Source organism: Notothenia rossii (assembly GCF_949606895.1).
Source record: "Notothenia rossii genome assembly, chromosome: 4".
NCBI lineage: Eukaryota > Metazoa > Chordata > Actinopteri > Perciformes > Nototheniidae > Notothenia > Notothenia rossii.
This window is the reverse complement of record NC_136902.1, coordinates 69,821,890-69,842,420: the sequence shown is the minus strand read 5'-3', so window position 1 is coordinate 69,842,420 and position 20,531 is coordinate 69,821,890. Positions and strand designations below refer to the sequence as shown.

At 39.1% G+C, this 20,531-nt stretch overlaps 1 protein-coding gene across 2 annotated transcripts in view; it reads left to right on the top strand.

Moving 5' to 3' along the window:
• Positions 1-454: 454 nt before the first annotated feature.
• The window catches only part of mtus2b (microtubule associated tumor suppressor candidate 2b), a 31,022-nt gene continuing 10,945 nt past the window's right edge, over positions 455-20,531 (top strand). For both annotated transcript variants that reach the window (XM_079679316.1, XM_079679315.1), the window contains exons 1-6: positions 455-546; positions 4,248-6,268; positions 8,348-8,537; positions 9,337-9,495; positions 15,265-15,372; positions 19,833-19,925. In XM_079679316.1, coding sequence (XP_079535442.1) covers positions 4,451-6,268; positions 8,348-8,537; positions 9,337-9,495; positions 15,265-15,372; positions 19,833-19,925 — 2,368 coding nt within the window. In that variant the 5' untranslated portion in view covers positions 455-546; positions 4,248-4,450. The remainder of the gene's footprint in view (positions 547-4,247; positions 6,269-8,347; positions 8,538-9,336; positions 9,496-15,264; positions 15,373-19,832; positions 19,926-20,531) is intronic.

Sequence of the window (20,531 nt, the reverse complement as noted above, 5' to 3'; positions counted from 1 at the left end):
CTATATTTTGTGGATAATTAACCCGCCTCGAATTATAAAAACAAGTGAAGCTATTATCCATCTAGACTTAAAAACCTGGAAGTTAATTTTTTTTTTCTACTTAAGTCAATGTATTTTACAGAAGTGGATTAGGGTGAAAACATTTTTGGAATTTGACCATGAGTAAAGAAAACAATTGTGTTCTGATTTCAAACATTTTAGGGGGAAAAAATCTAGGTTACATTTGTTTTACTTTTGGTCACATCCAACATTTTTGTCTCATCTGGCCCTTATCCTCGTCCCTAACATTGCGACTGCTGCCAGTATACTGTAAGTAGCTCTAAATATTTGATGGAGAGTAATTCACTAATTGACCAACAGGGGGAGACCTGAGCCCGTGTTGGTATGGGCGTCGAGCCCTCCATGGTCGAGCCTCCTCTCCTCCCTGTTTTCAGCGACGGCGCAGTCTGTCTCCTCTTCATCACAGCGAGAGCTGGATGCGTCCCTCTCGCTTCTGCTCGTCCTCACTGTCGAGCTGTTCTCCAGAGGATTACCTGAAACTGAACGGTAAGATCTACATTTCACACCGGGTGTGTTCTGCTTTCCCTCCCTGTCATCCTCAGATCCGCACCACTGAGAAGTAGATTTATTGACACTGCTGCATCTGCTGGAGGGAGACTGCGGATGGTCCTGCTGTTGGAGGTGTTTTTAATACCGATTTAATTTAAAAGTCTTGTTGCCATGATAAATTAGCTTTGCTGTTGCATGCACTCGAGCTGGAAAGGGGGACTCGTTGTAAGTGGGCTCACCTCAGAATGTGGGTGTGTGTGTGTTCAGTGGGGTCAGCCCCTCTGATATTTGTTAACCTCTGCTTTTTTTTCTCCCGCGTCTATCCTAAATGCAACAACGCCTTATGTTTTTCCTTCCTGTTTAGGGATCATGTGTTGTTGATGCACTTTATTTTTAGAAGCTGTAAAATGAGGAACAGGGCAGTGTGAGCATCAGGAACAGATAAATGACATATGTCATATGTGTGTAGTGACCACGGTTGACCACGGTTGTTACTTAATGTAAGGTGTGACAATGAATCACAGGAACCTTCATTTTTTTGGCAATAGCTGGTGATAATACAAATTTAATGTAATGTAAGGTGTTGATTTAAAATATCAACAACATAATTATTTTACATGTGCATGTCACATCAACATTTTTCTGGCATGTGTGTTGCCTCTTCACCCTCTGTGTCTTCACTTGTAGATTGTAGAGGCACACACTGTCTCTTGCTTTCTCAATTTGCTTAAATCACAGAAGATCAGCTGTGAGCTTTTGTTGGTTACACAAAGAAGTAAAGGCCACTGAGGCGTGAAAAAGAGAGGGGGACCGGTGCCTCCATCTTCATCCATCCTCAATATTTCATGAGGATTCCAGATTAAGCATTTAGTGAAGCTTGATGGACAAATGAAGGCCTTGATCTCTGTGCTCTGCTACAGATGTATGACTGCTAACAACGAAAGAGATTCTGTCTCCCTGAGAAAAACAAGTGGTTTGAGCACGCACACACTCCCACACAAGCACTCGCTCTAGAATGCACAGATTTCATCAGAGGCCCCGATGAAAGTCCCGCCATCATGCTGCATATCTGGAGGAGGCAGGTGGTGGCGGGGGGAGCTGCTGAACAATGGGGGGATGGGGAAACATGCTCAGGGAAGCATGTTGACATTATGAGCATTCATTTCCTCAGTCTCCTTAGTGTCACCGCAGGATCATTGTTGGCTGTTGCAACCATGAGAAGAAAGCAATCAGGGAATGTAATGTAAAAGGGGGTACGAAAAAAAAAAGGGGTGGCAGCGACAGGGCCAATGAAGGAAAGAGCCTACATGCACTGTGTTACAGTATGTGCTGTTTGGGTGGGTAAGGCAAATAGGGTCATAAAGGAAGGGAAGAGTGTCACTTCAGTCACTCCAAGTATTATAACTTTTTCAGCCAGTGAAACCAGCAGCAACACTTTCTTTCTTCATCAGTCTCCTCCAGACTCCTAGCTCCTCTGAGATTAGTGAAGAGAAAGAGGTTGAAATGAATTAAAAAGTTTAATTATCTCTGTGATACTTTTAATTCATCCAGAATTAGAGACTGTGAAGCAGAAAATGAACAGATACAATGCAAACTCTACTCACAAAAGGGCAAGTAGGATAAAAATAAAAACATAAACAAGAGAGGTTTTATGAGATCTAGATGTTAATGTTAGCATTGATGTTATTTCCTAGCCATATTCAACATGTCACTCCCTGTTCTAATGAGTGTCATATGTACAGTACTTGGTCTGTACACTTGTCTGCAATGCACTGAATTGGAGATGAAAATCAATTTAAGAGATGGAGAAGCAATCTCTGCTGCAGCCGAAGAAATCCTGTTAGCGAACAGAATGCAGTCACAGTAACTGTACAGTATTGTTAGAGACCTGATAGGGAGGCGGGGGAGAGTTACTGTAAGGGAATCTGATTTATTGGTGTCTGCAGTGCAGGTGCTGACACAGCATAGTGCAGTGTGTTTGCCTGTACTGCAAACAAAACACGTATGTCTTTGGGCCCTCTTTACATCACTAGTACAAAACATGGTATCATTATTTATGTCACCAAAGGTGTTTCCCCTCCTTACTCTAAACATGCAGCGAACTTTATTATCACACATTGGAAACTATTAGACATTTCCTGCTCTGTAGGCATTAACAGTAAAAGGACATACATGGTGATCGAAGAGATGAGGTGGAGCAGTAATCAAGGATAAATGCCTATTGGATGATGAGTTGAACAATAACAAACTGATAACAAAGTTATGCTTTGTTTTCTCCTTGAGCTGGTTTTAGGCAGGTTTTTGTTAAGCTACTGCTTAAAATAGCAACCCGGTATCACTGCAATATACCAATCGCGAATCCTGACGTCTCCCAGTGTGGACCAACGTGACATTTTCACATCTTGCTGTGATACCGGGTTGGACAAAAGACCTCTTAAGTGGAAAATGTCATGGTACCTACAGTAGTTGAGCGTGTTCCTGTGAGTGTCTGTTGAAGCTCTCTGAACTCTACAAGTGCAAAGCCACTATAGGTAAAATAGGTAAATTGCAGACATCCTTTATAATGTGCTTTTGCAAAAGACATGAAGGTAAACAGCTTAGATGAAGCATTGTACCACAAATAGATTATTCTGATTAATAGTTAAGTCCTAATCTGATATAAATAGAGAAGAGTGAAGACATCTGCTGACAGGTCACAATCGTTGGGTTGTTAAAAAAGTAAATACAGCTATAATACTCAGTAATGAACAGCCATACTGTGGTGCCATCTGCCCCGAAACCTTACATTTATTTGATAGTCTTCAACTCAATAAGTTCCCTGCGGTGGTCTCAATAGTGAAAGTCAATCCCACGTTGTATTACAGATATATCATTTCAACACTTGTGTACCCATGCCCATTCATAGCTAATGTTGGAAAACAGACGTAAATGCCCCACAGCACAGCATGCTGTCATAATGCCCCCCCCAAACACAGCTCCTCTGCAATAATTGCAAAAATATGCTTATTTTCATGTCAAATAGTGACATGTTGTTGTATCATTGTCGCCTGTTGAGAACATGATCTGGAATTGGGAACATTTATGTGTTTACAGGCTTTTTAAAGCAGCAAAGGCAACCGTAAGCAGTGACTGATGCAGAGGAGAAATCTGGCAGGCCAAATCACAGTTGCTGCAGAATGTAAATGTGGTGCTATAAAAAACTTGCTTGTGCCCTGAGACTATTCACAGTTTTGCGAGGGGAATTAATTGTTTCGGCTATGGAACAAATCCTTTCCTAAGGCATATACTTCTTGCTCATTCGAAGGCAATCCAGTGCTGCTGCAAGATGATTATTCAAAGATGATTATTTAAACACAGGAACTCAGTTAGAATGCAAACATTAGGTATAATTGGAATGTCAGAATATACAGTAGGACACACGTCTTGCAGCGTTTTCTCCTCTCTTGTCTCTTGAATACATTTGTGTTGTTCTTAAAAACCTACATTTATTGTATTTTCCTTGTATGCAAGCTTGAATTCAGAAAAGAAAACCTTTTTTGGGGTTGAGCTTCATTTTGTAAATCATCTTCTGAAGCTTGTCTATCAACATGTATGGCAGGAGAGCATACAATTGAAATCCCATGTATTGTACCCTGAAAATGTTGAAGTCATCTTTAATTTGTTGATATTTAAATATATGATTTTTTGTCTTTATACAGGATAAGGACTACAGATGTCATGAAGATCCATCTTCCGAATTAGACATGATATTCAACATTCTGATTATTGGTGTACTGGAAAGAGGTCCCTGCTTTCCCACTGAGACTCTTTGATGCCTAGACAGAGTTTTTGTTGCTGATGCCATGGATGATTGATTTTTAAAGTGCTCTTGTGGCGCTCTAAACTCGGAGTTGTTTCCAAAATGAGCGGTCCAGGAGAGCCCTTCCGTGAGGGGGAGTTGAGAAATAACAACCAGCAGACTGACGGTGATGCCAACGCCAATGAGATCCGGACAGAAGATGGCCGGATTATGGCTGAATCTGGCACTATGACTGAAACAGCACAGCAGGACAAAGTCATCATCTGGGGTACAGACTCGCAGTGTGACGACCCCGACCTGGCCGAGTTCGAGATGCTGGAGTGTCAGGAGCTGGAGGCCTACGTGGTGGAGGATGGCAAGGACTTTGTCGGGGTTGCTGAGCGAAAAAGGCGTCAAGACCCGAATACATCCCGCAGCAAAGGTTCAGCTGACCATGTGACGGATAACAAGAGCAGGGGAGAGAGAAAGACTATTCTGCATGAAGTCGGTGAGCAGGACACCAATGCCTCTCAGAAATCTGAGAGCAGAGAGTTGTCCAAGGCTGAGTTAAGTTCAGAAACGGATGTCTTTGTGTCCTGTCTGTCCACCATTTCAAGCATGGACACTGCTATGGACACTACTATCAGATCCCAGACAACAGACTCCTGGCACATTGCCTCTGGGCCTTACTCAACCATCTCAGAAGACTTGACTCTGACAACTGACAATGTCCCCGAGAGAGGCAAGGTCTCTCAGAGAGCTGATCATCATCCCCTCCCCTCAGGAGAAAACACAATACACGGGATAGATGTGGACATGAATTTGAATTCAACAGTTCAATCTGAGGATTTGGTATCAGAGGCACAAGTCAGCAATGAAGTTTTTATGTGTAAGGATGCATTTGATGAACACAGGAAGAACAATAACCAGATAAATAAAGCAGGCAATGCTATTCTAGAGGGAGAATTTGATAAAAGGAGAAGTACTGAGCACAAGGGTATACCCACAACAAAAACAGCACACAAACAAAGCAACATCAAAATGGATAAAAGCACACAAGCTAACGAGGCCCCAGATGTGAATTTCAGCCCGTCAATAACAGGTACAAAGGGGAATCAGTCATCCTTTGAATCCAAACCCATGAAGAAACAAGGATCATTTGATAACTCGTTGAAAAAACAATACCCTCCGGAATGGAGTTACAAAAAACAGCCATCGTTTGAAACTACTTTAAAGAAGCAGCCATCCTTTGAAAACACCTTCAACAAGCAGGGCTCTTTTGAGAACACAGTACCCTCCAGTTCTTCAAGTCTGGAGAGGAGGAAGCCATGGGGAAGCCCAAGTCGACCAGCAACTCCTACTTCCCCTAAAATAACTTTTGGTTCCCCCAAGAGACGACTGCCTGGGTCTCCAGCAAAGGTCCAGAGCATCAGGTCTCTGAGCTTCGAGCGCAGTGACTCCCCTCAGAGAGGTTTGGGTCCAACTGTCAGACCACCAGGTAAGACAGGTCTGAGCAGCTGCATCCCCAAACCTGTCTCTTCTCAGCAGAAAGAGCCTGAACCCAGGAGGTCTTCTCCTCCCCAGAAGCCTAAAAATGTCCGACCCAAAATAATCACCTATGTTCGAAAGAATCCTCAAGCTAAACCGCAAGGGACAGAATTCCCAATCGAAGGCTCTACACTCCCACAAAGAATATCCTCTTACTCCAGCCCACCAGCTCAGAAAGATGCAAAGGTTGGTACTCAACCTAAATCCTCGCCGGTGCTATGCTCCTCCAACCTGCTATTTGACAAATATCGTCAGGAGATGCCGAAGTCAGGTTACCATCCTCCAGGCATGGCTTCTTCTGGGGTAAAACCTCCAGGCAACACCGCTCCTCAAAGGTTGAGTGGGAAGTCGGGCAGTTTTCATGAGGATATTCCAGAAAAAACACTCCAGGAGGTGAGTCATTGATAAGAACAACGGGTGCTATTAGTTGTTGAAACCAATACATTAAAATAACATGCAAATTACAAAATATCTAAGTAATACAAAAGCTTGAAAAAGTAAACTTAAACTTATTTGGAACTCTCCTTAACCCTCTGAAAGTAAATAAACAAGTTCTGTACGGTCTTTTACTATCTTACCAAACAGTAATGCTAACGATAAATGTCACAGTTGCTAAATGCTGAAAAAATTTCTTTAGGTTGCTTGTATCTTTTTTGATGTGGCTAACATTCATGCGGTCACATGTTATGGTATGCAGCACTTCTATACAGTCTATGCCAACCCGGTATCACGGCAAGACGTGAACATGTGACGATTTACCATGCTGGGAGACGTGAAGATGTCACTATTTCGTCCCTTCAAACGTGACAGTTACACGGTATTGTTAACATGGCCCAACCAGTGGAGATGTACCCGGAAATGCCAATCAAATGCTACCCCCGCGGTCGGTTGTTATTGTCAAAATTAATATAAGAAGGATTTATTTTTTAATAGTCACACTCGATTACGCAGATTTTCTTGTTGCCCCAGCTGGTCGACACCCCTTTTAGCAGAAACAAAGGCTACATTAATGTATTAAATCGATGTTAATCCATGTGTGTGGATGTGGAATTAACGGACGTGACGTTGTGCGATTGTGTTGCCAGGCAACAGCTTCGGTTCATGTTAATTTACAAACTCTTCAACTAGAACCGTAGTTATATTTAAAAAATGTTTAGAAGGCCTCACGAAATACTTTAATGTAAATTTAAATTTAAATGTGAAGGAATGTGTGTATAACAAAATACATCCGTCATTAACAATGCCGGAAACAGACGTAGGCAAGATCATCAGCTCGGTGATTCGATGGTTTAGCCGCAATGCACGTTGGGATATGGTGTTTATGAAAAATGTTTTTAAAATAAAATAATACTTTATTCCGATTGTGCTTGCTTTTCTCTTTGAAAGTCATCACATAACGGCATTGTAATAGACGGTTCGGCTGCATTAAATATTACATATCTGCCTTAATTCTCTATTTATAGAGCCCTGATTAGAAGACTTCTAGACAAACAGGAAGAACTGCCGCCAAAACTGAAAACGTGACGTGGATCATAAATATATCAGCAATTAAACAACATCTTACATTTCTTTTCACACAATACGTCTCCTTGCAATATCAACACTAATTTGGTTGACTTTTATATTTGATCCAATCAGTAGATAAGCTGTATTTACACCATAAAGGTGCACAGCTGATAAAAAGGGACACCTAGTGATTAAAGCACGTTATTGAATTTTATTATTTTGTTATTTTTCACAAAAATGAAACCATCAATAGCAAAAACAGAATTTACTGTCATTAGTAAACCACTCAAAGAAAAAGATCATAAATGGTTTTGTTTTACATATATTTTAAGGATAATAATAGCAGTGTAACACTGTCTATGACACTGATAACACTGATTTGAAAAACATACAGAAAAAATTAATTCACTGCCCTTAATAAAGTATTTAAATATACATTTCAGGTTATCTGTTTTGTTTAGTTATGGATATTGAATATGGAATAAAGGTTTTGACAAGACCTGGTGTAACAATAATCACCTCAGTGTTTAAAGAGTCTAGAATCAACTTTGTATACTTTATTTTTGCAAAAATAGATAATTAACATCTGGAGCTCTTTTAATGTCCTTTTTGATTATTGTTACACCAGGTCTTGTCAAAACCTTGTTTCCATATTCAATATCCATTACTAAACAAATGTTAACAATACCGTGTAACTGTCACGATTGAAGGGACGAAATCGTGACATCTTCACGTCTCCCAGCATGGTAAATCGTCACATGTTCACGTCTTGCCGTGATACCGGGTTGGTCTATGCAGCCTCATCTTTTGATTAAGGATGCCAAAATTGTTCACACATTTGCAATGTTTTCATGTAGTAATGAGTGAAATAATCTACTTTATAATTGCATCATAACCATAATATTTCCTGTCTGATTAAATATTTGATGTGATGATAGTGACTGTATTTATAATGTTCCTCCTCAGAATGTTTCCCAGGATGGATGCAGTGTCTCTCGCTCACCCAGAGCTCTGAGGCCTCAGCTGGGGTTAGGAGCGGTCACCAGGCAGCCTGCAGCCAAGACAAGAGGTCAGATGGGTCAGAGGTCAGCCCCAGTCCCAGGCCAGTCTGCTCAGCCAGCCGGAGCGTCCAACCAAGGCAACCCGGACCCTGCAGGTGAGACGGTGGTCTGCTGGCCAATTTGGTGGACATGTTTAACATGCTCTTATTTGAGGTTATGTGTTTATGTTGCAAGATGAAGGGTTCTAAACCATAAAGAACATTGTGGGAATATATATAATTAGAGCTTTTTCATCTTCAAACATTGCTATTCTGTGCCGTCCCATCCTCCTCTAGTCGAGCTGCAAAGAAAAATGTTGGCACGCGGAGTGATTCACCTATTTTATTTTTCCCCCTGTGATGCGTTAGATGAGGCTTGGCTTTTTGCAGCTAAACATTTGAAAGCAATGTAACAGACACATCCTACCCACTTGCACTGCATATTTCTACCTTCTCACATAAATAATCTAGTCAGCTTCCACATATGGTGTCTCTTATTATGTACAATTTAATCAGAATGATAGTTGTCATATGTTTTTTTGGCTACTTGTGTGTTGAATGTTGTTCTGTTATATGTAAGTAAATCATATTTTCTTCACTCACAACAATGAGAAAGGTCTTCTTACACCATCTGCATCCGTGAAAAATAATCCTGATCCTAAAGTTATTTTAATTCAGGTCTGTCAAGAACTTTAGTAACACTAACAAATCAGGGATGGCACAATTATTTAACCTACAATTGCCAAGCGTAATGTCATTCATGAAATATCAGTTTCAATATTGAATTTGACGAAATCATATTTCTAATTTTACTTCTACATTCCCTATGTGTAAGTTTGTAATAGACACAGAATGTGTGTCCCATATCTCATAAGGCTCTCCCATTAATATTGCATATTTCCTCATGAACCTCCAGGAGATCAGAAGAGGTCTGGTCTCCGTCCTCCAGGCTTCTCCGCCCTGCCAAATTCCCGTCTGGCTACCCTCGGCTTTGTCCGTAGCTCCAGTGCCTCATCTGTGTCCAGCAACCAATCAAACGACAGCAATCAAAGCGATCCCTGCCGACCTTCTGAGCGTGAGTCACACTCAACATATTTTGAATATGAATTAGGGCTAAACCGTTTTCACTACTTTATTTTAAAATGTGTGATTCACACAAAGATATTTCGGACGTCAGACAGTGCTCTGCCGGGTTTTCCAGGTTTAGGTTTTATCACATCTACATCTCCTCGTTAGTTTACCAGAAGTCATGGCTGCTTCTACTATCCTCTGTTACTATAGTAACCACCGCTCACTTCCTTTCATTTTTCATGCATTTTATCACAAGCAGGCGCTGAAAGCTGCTGCACCACCGAGGCTGAGATGAAGAAATATTGAAGTTGCTCTCCCCCCCTGCTGCTGCACACTCTAGCATTTTATCCTTCAAAATACTTTATTCTTGATTTAGGGAAATCTTTGCTGCTCAAATGCACTGGATAAGCTTATAGGCCTATCTCTGAGTTTGACAGAGATGTAAGAAATGTGTCAAAACAAGCTGGAGAGTTTCCAGCTACTTATAGCGTTTAATGATTATATGTATAGGAGTCCAAATGGGTTATGTTACAACATGGAGCTACTGCAGAATAATTTGTTCATATTGCTGACTCATACTGTACCAAGCAATATCTGAAAAAAAAGTTTTTCCCTCCTTCATTTTTACATTCATCCCATGATCCCACACAAAGTGACACTTCTAACAGCTGTACTGATTCAATCCTTGCTTAATTACTGTCTGCTACCTTGGTTTTACTATGAATATCAAATTTACAAAGAAACAAGAACAAGAATAAGTTTATTCAAAACACCCCGATGAATTGTCTAGATAAGATTGCAATTGTTTAAGCTTAAGTGTCCCGGTGGCATTTGTACTGACTGTGCTGATATGATGATGAGTTATTGCAGTCATCGCTTGAGTGTCACCACATTTGTGTCAGCCTTAAACTGCTGACTGCTGCCATTTCCTGCCCTTCACTTTTACTGTATAATTCTGAACTGCTGGATGCAGACACTCCTTCAGCTTCTTGTTCAGGTAGGGTCCTTACACTGGGAAGGAAATATAAAAGATGGTGTCTCATGCACGATGCAGACCCCTAGCCAGTAGCAGATTTCCTTATGTATAATCTCTGAAATGAAAATGTTTCGGCAGCAGCGGCGGCTGCAGTATGTGTCAAAAAGAGAGAGGCAGGGTGTGGTATGACAGGATAATCTGTTAAAGCTGTTTTTACTCCAACACTTCCAACCAACCTCTCTCTTGCTGATGTATCTCCTCCACAAACGTTCATTGAAGTCAAGTGAGATAATGGTCTTTCTGCTTTAGATTCCCCTCCTTAAAAGTCTCCAATGTACACTTTACTGGTTTACTGGGTTATCTTCGTATTTTTCTAACACTGATTCATCAGAAAACAAGCACAGCATAAGATGATAACCTGTAGTCATGTAAATGTGGCCTACTCAGTTTGTATTGCCAATTTTGTCTGTTTTTTCTTGGGTACAGATTTGCTGTTTTGTTATCAGCTGCTTTAGTAAATAGATGGATGTACCTGATATATTAGACAGCTTGCACGGCGGTGTTCCCCTTCAGGCTGTAGCTGCAGACTGAAATGCTTCATTATAATGCCACTGTATGCCTTGAATGAAGCCACATTAACTGGAGATGCACTTTAACAACATATTTTGACTGAGAGTGAGTATATCCCTCCATTATGAGCACCAGGACGCTGGTGACGTATCAAATTAAATGTTCAGTTAGCTCAGTGAGTGCACTCTACTGTGTGTGTTACACTGCAGGCAAGATACAATAGTTATGTTTTCCGTGTTTGTGCTACAGTTCGTGTGTCAGTGGTACTCAGTGATAACTGTTTACACTGTTTGCACTTACTAGTATTAGTATCAAAATATATATAATAGAGTATCACATTTACAGAAACATTTACAGATATTCCGTTTTTCAAATTGTTCTTCATAGTAAAGTAATATATTAGCATTTTGGGCTGTTGGTCACACAAAACAAGCCATCTGAATGCTGTGTTGATCCCTGACATTTCATAGACATGGTATAGCTCTTAGAGACTAAATATATTTATAAACCCAACTTAATGCGTTGCTTACCAGTCCCTTCACAGCCATTGAAGCAGCACAAATCTCTGTGGCATGTTATGAATACTAAGCCTCTTCTCAAGAGGAGATCTGATAAAAGTGAGTGAGGTGGAGACCAATTTCAGTTTTAAACACATTTTTAACAAAGAGCTTTAACAATTGCTTATATTTAGTTTAGTTTAGTTTATTTATTTTTTTCGAGCGTGTAAAACCAAAGAAAATACAAATGAAACAAAAGATGATACAGACATGATACAGTACTATACAAATGAATGCAATAACAAAACGAAATATTTAATTAATAATTGAATAATCTGTAGTATCATTGTCTGATATCAATAAACAACAAAGCTTTAGCTAATTACACGTCCGAAAAGGGGTCGGAAGAAGTTTACACTTATTTAATCCGACCCCTTCTCCCTTGTTTTTTTCTTTTTTCTTTTTTTTGTACATTTTTTACATTAAATAATTACATTTTTTTGTAATGTTAACATACAATATCAATGTATACTTTAACCTTGAATAATTTATATAATCATTAATATAATATATACAGGCAAGTTAGGAGAATGGTCTCTATATATTTATATATACGGTATATGTACATACACAAATTCATACAAACACAAATTCATAAATAGAATACAAAACAAGAATATAAACAGTTATGGTTTAGCAGTTTCATTCTTTTATACGTCTTTTTGAATAGTTTTATGTTTGGACATCCCTTTAGCTCCTCACTCAAATTGTTTCAGATCTTCACCCCACAAACAGAAACACAAAAACTTCTCTTTATTGTGCGCACCCTAACATTAGTGAATATAAATGAACCACGTAAATAATAATTCCCTTGTCTTTCATTGAACAATATCTGAATATTCCCAGGTCATTGAACGTTTTTTGCTGATTTACATGATTTGTGGAATTTGGAATTCAACAAGATCTGACAGTTTTAATAATTTTAGCTCTAAGAATAATGGGTTTGTATGATCCCTATAGCCGACATTTTTAATAAGTCCTATTGCTCTTTTTTGTAGAATAAATAGGGATTGTGTTGTAGTTTTATAATTACTGCCCCAAACCTCTGCACAGTAACTTAAATAAGGTAACACCAATGAACAGTAAAGAATGTAGAGGGAATTTTGATCAATAATCTGTTTTGCCTTGTTTAATATTGCAATACTTCTTGAGACTTTGGAATGAATATGTTTTATGTGTGGTTTCGAGCTCAGTTTCTCATCAATTGTGATTCCAAGGAATTTATGTTCTTTAACTCTCTCAATGAAAATCCCATCTATCTTAATGGATGCTAGTGTATTGCTATTTACAAATTTGATTAATGTTGTTTTATTCAAGTTTAATGATAACTTATTACTGTTTAGCCTTAACTTTAGTTTGCATATTTCAGCTGTGATCTCTTCCAATAGTAGCTGTACATTGTCCCCAGAAGAAAATATATTAGTGTCATCAGCAAACAAAACAAACTTGAGTACTGTCGATACATTGCATATTTCATTAATATACATAATAAATAGTTTCGGCCCCAATACTGACCCCTGGGGGACACCGCATGTAATGTCCAAATATGAAGAACAACACTCTCCCAGCTTCACAAACTGTTGCCTGTTGGTTAATAACTCCTTACCCATTCCAAAACTACACCCCTGATTCCATAACGTTCCAGTTTTTTTATTAATATGTCATGATTAATTGTGTCAAATGCTTTTTTCAGGTCGATGAATATTCCAATGGCATGTTTCTTTTGGTCAATTGAGCTAGTAATTTCTTCAAGTGAGTCTATTAAAGCCATTGATGTTGATCTATTGGCTCTGAATCCGTATTGACTTTCGGTGAGAAGTTTGTGTTTTTCTTTTAATGGTAATTGTCCTTAAAAGTATACAATACAATATAACAGAGTTCTCATTGGTGTGCTACTGCAGTCTTATCTCAAGTCACATGATTGTTTTGTCACTGAAAAACAAAAATATTGTTGTCTGACATCATGATAAGAAAATAAAATAATGTTGTCTGACAACATGATAAAAACGACTAATCACTTGATATTCCTGTAATATCAGTCTGAAATTGTGTATTTGCAGTATTTGCAAGACACAGGCCAGACATCTCAATTAAAAAAAAGCTTATTCTAAATTAGATTGAGAGGAATAATTGAGAAATGAGAAGTGCACATACAGTAGATCTAAAGGTAAGCATGATTGCAAATCCAAAGCAAAATGCCTGTATTCAATCCACTTAAAATGTCTGTTCTCACTTGAGTTAGTCACCAGCAGAGCAGAGTCCTTCTTGCTTCATGTTGGTGGTGTAACACTGATCTCTGGAGGTTTGCAGCAGGGATGGATTTGTACTCTATATGCAGTTTAAAAGAAGCATTCAGCAGTGTGAGTCAGCCTCCAGCCGTGTCCTTCAGACAAACCACTTCTTGGCTCAGCCTCATTTTAGTAAGACGCCTTTGGAAGAAAAGCATAATCTGAATCTCCCAGGTGAATATGCTGCAGAGAGGAGAGCTACAGGGATCCCACATGAGGTTTCACACAGGTCCTGGGCATGTTGTCATCAAAAATGACTTCATTTATTTGAAGTCTAATTATATATTGCTACAACAGTGTATTGTTCCATCTGTGATTTCAGCATCATTAAACAATCCTATGACTTATTCATCCTTTGACAATATATATTTTGTTTCAAGGGCACAAACCTGTCCTTCCTTCCTCTTTGAGAGTGCTGAGGCACCTATAGGTGCAGCATGTGTCAGCAGCAGTGTTATCGATGAGGAGCTGAATATTTCATGAAAACTAAGCGATCCACTTTCACTTACTGACAAAGGAAAGCTAAATGCAGATTTTTTTAAATAGTACTTCAATCCAGAGTTTATCCGGAATGTTAGAAAATAGAACACCAATGTATGACAACAAGGATTTCCCTGTACGCGTGGTGGAAAGCTTTCATCTTGGTGATGTGTTTCTCCCTTGTACAGCCTCAGTTTTTCTACGAATCAAAGCCTTTCATTTTTTCAGAAAGCTTGGGGCGTGATAACAGCTGTTATGAATAATTGAGATGTTTGCAACATGCTGCTGCTTTGCTAGTCTTAATAAATGTCTGCAATTAAGAAAAACTCTCTAAGGAAAGTCGATAACGTGCCCATCCTTGATCCTGAAAATGTAAATGCAAGGAGTAAAGGTCCGATGATCCTGAATAGGTCAGTGAGAGGTGACATACTATACGGGGGTGTAAATAGCAGTGACAAAATATACAGTATATATTTTAAATTTCCAAAAGGGATTTACTTTAGGTCATTTACTATATAAATTAATTGAACAACACATGACTAATGAATGCTACAATGCTTCCATCCCATGGGGTTTTCATTTTTTCTTGCAGTTTTAACAAACCAAGCTTTGTTCATGAGAATGTGAATAATGATGTGAATAATGCAAGCCAAGTTGCAAACATATATTTGATGTGTATTGTCACGTACCGTTAGAAGGAACATCTTTTGAGTATGTGCAGCCAAGTAATACTCAAAATGCTTCAATTCTCAGTAACGCACTGTGATTTCGGCTAATGTTGAACATTTTATACCCCCATTTTCTCATGCACCAAACTGAAAAATGTAATTGGTAACTTTTAAAAATGACTCTGACTCTATGACTTAATTGTTCTGTTCTCTCACACCCTTCCTGCTCTTCAGATCATGGCAGTGGCAGCGCTGACACACCTCACCAACACGCCCCTCAGCCTCCCAACGCCCCCAGCCTGCAGCGCCGCAGTCTGCCCCCGCAGGGCTGCTCCCCGCTCGGTACGTAGCCTTTGGAATCATGGGTCCGCTTCTTAATTTCTATGTGTGTGTGTGTGTAGGATGTGCAATGTTAAAGATAACATCCTTATGCTGCTGTTTCAACAACCCCCATATCAAGGTTATGCTGTCCTGTGATCACATGACACTTGACAAATGATACCTAAATGGCCTTGTTGGCTTTTTAGTGAGTTTTTCCAACGTCTCTTATCTGTATGTTATTTATTCTCAAAATACAATTGTGAGATTCTAACCACGAGGGAAAAGTAAATAGTCTTGCTCCCTTTACGAAAATCGAACACACTTGGTCTTTGTCAGGGCATTTTAATTTGTGTTCATCATTTCATTAATTGCCTCCCTGAGGATCCTTCAGAGAATTATGGGAGGCTTGTGGCGCAGTGGTTTGTGCGCTGATCTTTGAATCAGAAGATAGCAAGTTTGAGTCCCACTGAAGTCAGCATGTCGTTGTGTCCCTGGGCAAGACATTTCACCCCAAATTGCTCCTGAGGGGATTGCCCACAGTATTGAGTATGTAACACAAAGCGACGCAACTTCTGGTCCAGGCTCTCGTCATCTCACGCCTATACTGCAACTCCCTCCCGGCTGGTCTACCTGCATGTGCCATCCGACCTCTGCAGCTCATCCAGAATGCAGCTGCATTTTTCAACCTTCCAAAATGTTCCCACACCACACCGCTCCCTTCACTGCAGTAACTGCTAGAATCCACTTCAAGACAATGGTACTTGCGTACCGTGCTGTGAATGGATCTGTCCCTTCCTGAATCCAGGACATGGTTAAACTGTACACCGCAGCACGTGCACTCCACTCTGCATCGGCCAAACGGCTTGCTGCACCCGCACTGCGAGGAGGACCCAAGTTCCCATCAGCAAAAACACGTGGGTTTGCTATCCTGGCTCCAAAATGGTGGAATGAGCTCCCCATTGAAATACTGCGGTCAAGCCAGCCGTCTTTCACTTTTGCGTGGTCAAACCAGCCGCCCCTGTATTTTGAGTGCGCGATTAGTTACAGGTTTATGGTAATGCAATAAAACAACCCTGGGAAGCTGGATTTCAAAGTAAAGGATGGCATGTGGTTCATTTCTATTATTTGCGATTGAGGAACAGGGTAATTTATGAGAATAATTGTAGGACTTATTGCTTCATAAACTTGTTGTACAAATACTATGAACTACTTTTACTGTGTACTTTTTGAGAATGGCAAAATTCCCTCCAGAGAACAAGAAGGAGCATTTTTGTCTAACTTTGACGTGGGATAAAAAACATTTCTTCCATAAGTAGTTTATGAAACTGCCATGTTTGTACTTAGTACTTCTTAGACTACTTGCAAACATAATATGAACTACTTTTACTGTGTACTTTTTCAGTAATTTGAGTTTCAAAGTCCCCTCCAGACAACAAGAAGGAGCATTTTCGTCTAACTTTGACGTGGGATAAAAAACATTTCTTCCATAAGTAGTTTATGAAACTGCCATGTTTGTACTTAATACTTCTTAGACTACTTGCACAAATAATATGAACTACTTTTACTGTGTACTTTTTGAGTAATTTGAGTTTCAAAGTCCCCTCCAGAGAAAAAAGATTGAGCATTTTTGTCTAACTTTGATGTGGTCTAAAAAACATTTCTTCCATAAGTAGTTTGTGAAACTGCCATGTTTGTACTTAGTACTTCTTAGACTACTTGCAAACATAATATGAACTACTTTTACTTTGTACTTTTTGAGTAATTTGAGTTTCAAAGTCCTCTCCAGATAACAAGAATGAGCATTTTTGTCAACTTTAATGTGGTCTAAAAAACATTTCTTCCATAAGTAGTTTATGAGTCTGCCATGTTTGTACTTAATACTTCTTAGACTACTTGCAAACATAATAATTCAATTCAAAGTCCTCTCCAGAGAACAAGAATGACCACATTAAAGTTGACAAAAATGCTCATTCTTGTTGTCTGGAGAGGACTTTGAAACTCAAATTACTCAAAAAGTACACATTAAAAGTAGTTCATATTATGTTTGCAAGTAGTCTAAGAAGTACTAAGTACAAACATGGCAGTTTCATAAACTACTTATGGAAGAAATGTTTTTTAGACCACATTAAAGTTGACAAAAATGCTCATTTTTGTTCTCTGGAGAGGACTTTGAAACTCAAATTACTGAAAAAGTACACAGTAAAAGCAGTTCATATTATGTTTGCAAGTAGTCCTAGAAGTATTAAGTACAAACATGGCAGTTTCATAAACTACTTATGGAAGAAATGTTTTTTATCCCATGTCAAAGTTAGACAAAAATGCTCCTTCTTGTTCTGTGGAGGGAATTTTGCCATTCTCAAAAAGTGGACAGTAAAAGTATTTCATAGTATTTGTGCAAAAAGTTTATGAAGCAATAAGTCCTACAATTATTCTCATAAATTACCCTGTGCCTCAATCGCAAATAATAGAAATGAACCACATGCCATCCTTTACTTTGAAATCCAGCTTCCCAGAGTTGTTTTATTGCATTACCGTAAGCCTGTAACTAATCGCGCACTCGAAATACAGGGGCGGCTGGTTTGACCACGCAAAAGTGAAAGATGGCTGGCTTGACCGCAGTATTGAAATCAGGACAGCAGAAAGCTTACACATCTTCCGGCGCAGACTGAAAACTCATCTCTTTAGACTCCACTTCGGGCTATATAATTACTATTAAAGCACTTATATACTAATAAAGGACTGGCTTATCTAAAGCCAGTTGAGTAGCACTTGAAATGTTTGGCTCTATGAAACCTGATGTACTTATATGATTCTGATTTCTTCAAGTTTGTATCTTCTTGGTCGAATGCACTTATTGTAAGTCGCTTTGGATAAAAGCGTCAGCTAAATGCAATGTAATGTAAGTCGCTTTGGATAAAAGCGTCTAACAAGTAATATGTAATGTAATGTAATTAGTAGCCTGGTTGTCTCTGCATGTAATTAAACATGATTATTATAATTACGTATCTTAGCACAAAATAATCATTAAAGGACTTTACAGACAAAACCAGAAATCCTCTTTTTATTTCCCCCCATGTGTTTTGATAAATAAATAAAACCTCTAAAATGAGCTGGAAGAATTTGAAGCTGAGGTGGAACCACAAAGCATCTTCATGGTGATAAAGATTTTATAGCAACACAAATTGATTGATTGTTCCTCCTGACAGGCGCGTCATGCCCAGTGTTCATTTCCCTTTCCCAGTGGGAGATATTATTTTAGATTGAAAAAAGCAATGCAACATGAAACATAATTAACCTATAAAAGTGAGCCCTGCTGTAATGTATTTTACTGTTGCTTTGTATTGCCACACATCAGTGATACAGTATCATATAGTACTCCCTCTCTGCTGATGTAGGCGTCTTTGTTGTTGGTTGGTGCACCTTGTGGCCTGTGTTAGCACCATAGACTGTATGGTTAGCACCTTTACAGTGAATGTGGAGTATCAGCACCACCCAATGGCACAGAGTGTGTTTCATTGGGAGCCAGGAGCATCTCAGCCTCTTGCCACAGAGCCTGTGTGAACAAGTGGAGCAGCGACTCCAGCTGGTGGTCACTGACTGTACACACTGCTCCTCACTCAGACCCTTCCCCAACTGTGGGTTACAGCAGCTCCCAACCTTTTTTGGTTTTAAACTTTGAGACAAAAGATTGATTTCACCTTCTCAGAAGTAATTCAATAGAATAATGTAAAGGCAAGAAGAATGTGTATGTTTCCCTGGTCGAAAGCAAATATTGGAAAGTTTAAAAAATAATAGCTTTTTTTTTTACTATATCATGTTTTTCATCTTCATACCGATTTACAGTAATACATGAATGGCAAAACAAAAAAACAACAAAATAATCTTGTGTGTACATTATGGCTACCACACTGATGGTAGCCATACACCATATTATGATTATTACAGTACCATATTGTCCTCATCTTTATCTTGTTTATATACGTTTATGTTTATTTTATTTTTTTAACAATATCCCAAAAATATCCAGAAAAATTGTTTAAGATTTAAAGATTAAAGATTGTTTAAGAAGTACTTTAATTTTCCAAAATAGCACAAGAGGTACCTTGTTTTCATGTTTTACTGAATAACAATTATGTGTGGCCCTTTCATTTTAAGCAACATTTGAATTTCTGTAGCAGGTCAAATGGAACCTAATTTAATCTTCTTTGAAAAGGTGCAACAAATAATCGTAGACATAGGAAACCATTTATAAACCTTCATGTTTTGCATGTTATCTTAAATGTGAGATAAGAACAAAATGTCTACGGCGTCTTATGAAAGGGTGTTCATGAAATAGAAAATACTATAATGATGCCTTTAAATACCTCAACTGTAACTCATGTGACAAATAATCGATCTAAATCTTTATGAGAGAAAACAAGTGTATTTCTCCTGTTTCAAATATATGATATAACATATGAACCTGTCTCTTTACTGCACAGCCTCTAGGAGAGAGATGCAGAAGGACATGGAGGCTGCACCAAACTCCTCTCCTAAAAGATTTGCTGTGGTTTCTTCAAAGCCACAGTCCCCTGGTGAGTCTTACAATAATTAATGTTAATGTGAATACAAATTGTATGCTCATCCAGTATGTATCTGATATGGTATGTTTAGTTTTTTTCTTGAGTGCTACATCGGGAGTAAAGCAGCAGTCGCAATAATGCAGCACCATCAGTTGCTACTGTACCTTTAAATTGTACAGTCACTCACTCTCTCTCTCTCAACGCTTCATTACAAGACCCATGGCAGCCTGCTGTTGTCATAGCAACAAGCTACAGGAGCAGTAATGCTGGGATGGCTCTTTCAGTAGAAAACCCTGCTGGGTCAGATTACCACAACAAGTCAGCATTTGTCCTTTTCCCCGAGAGCACACAGACAGATTATCAGCTGGGTAGAGTTACAGTTCAATTTCTCTACTGCTCACATGATGCACTCGTGTTTTCCCACTATGATTGTTAAGATATGAGGAGGAAACTGCAGCTCATTGATTGGCCGTGAAATTACTTGAGTAACAGAAAGACAATTTTCCACCAGGTGGGAGGATATAAACCACTGTGGCTCCAACCAATCAGTGCTTTATTTCTACAGCTACGAGAGTATACCAACTGCTAATAGTATCTGCAGTATAAATCTGCTTTTTA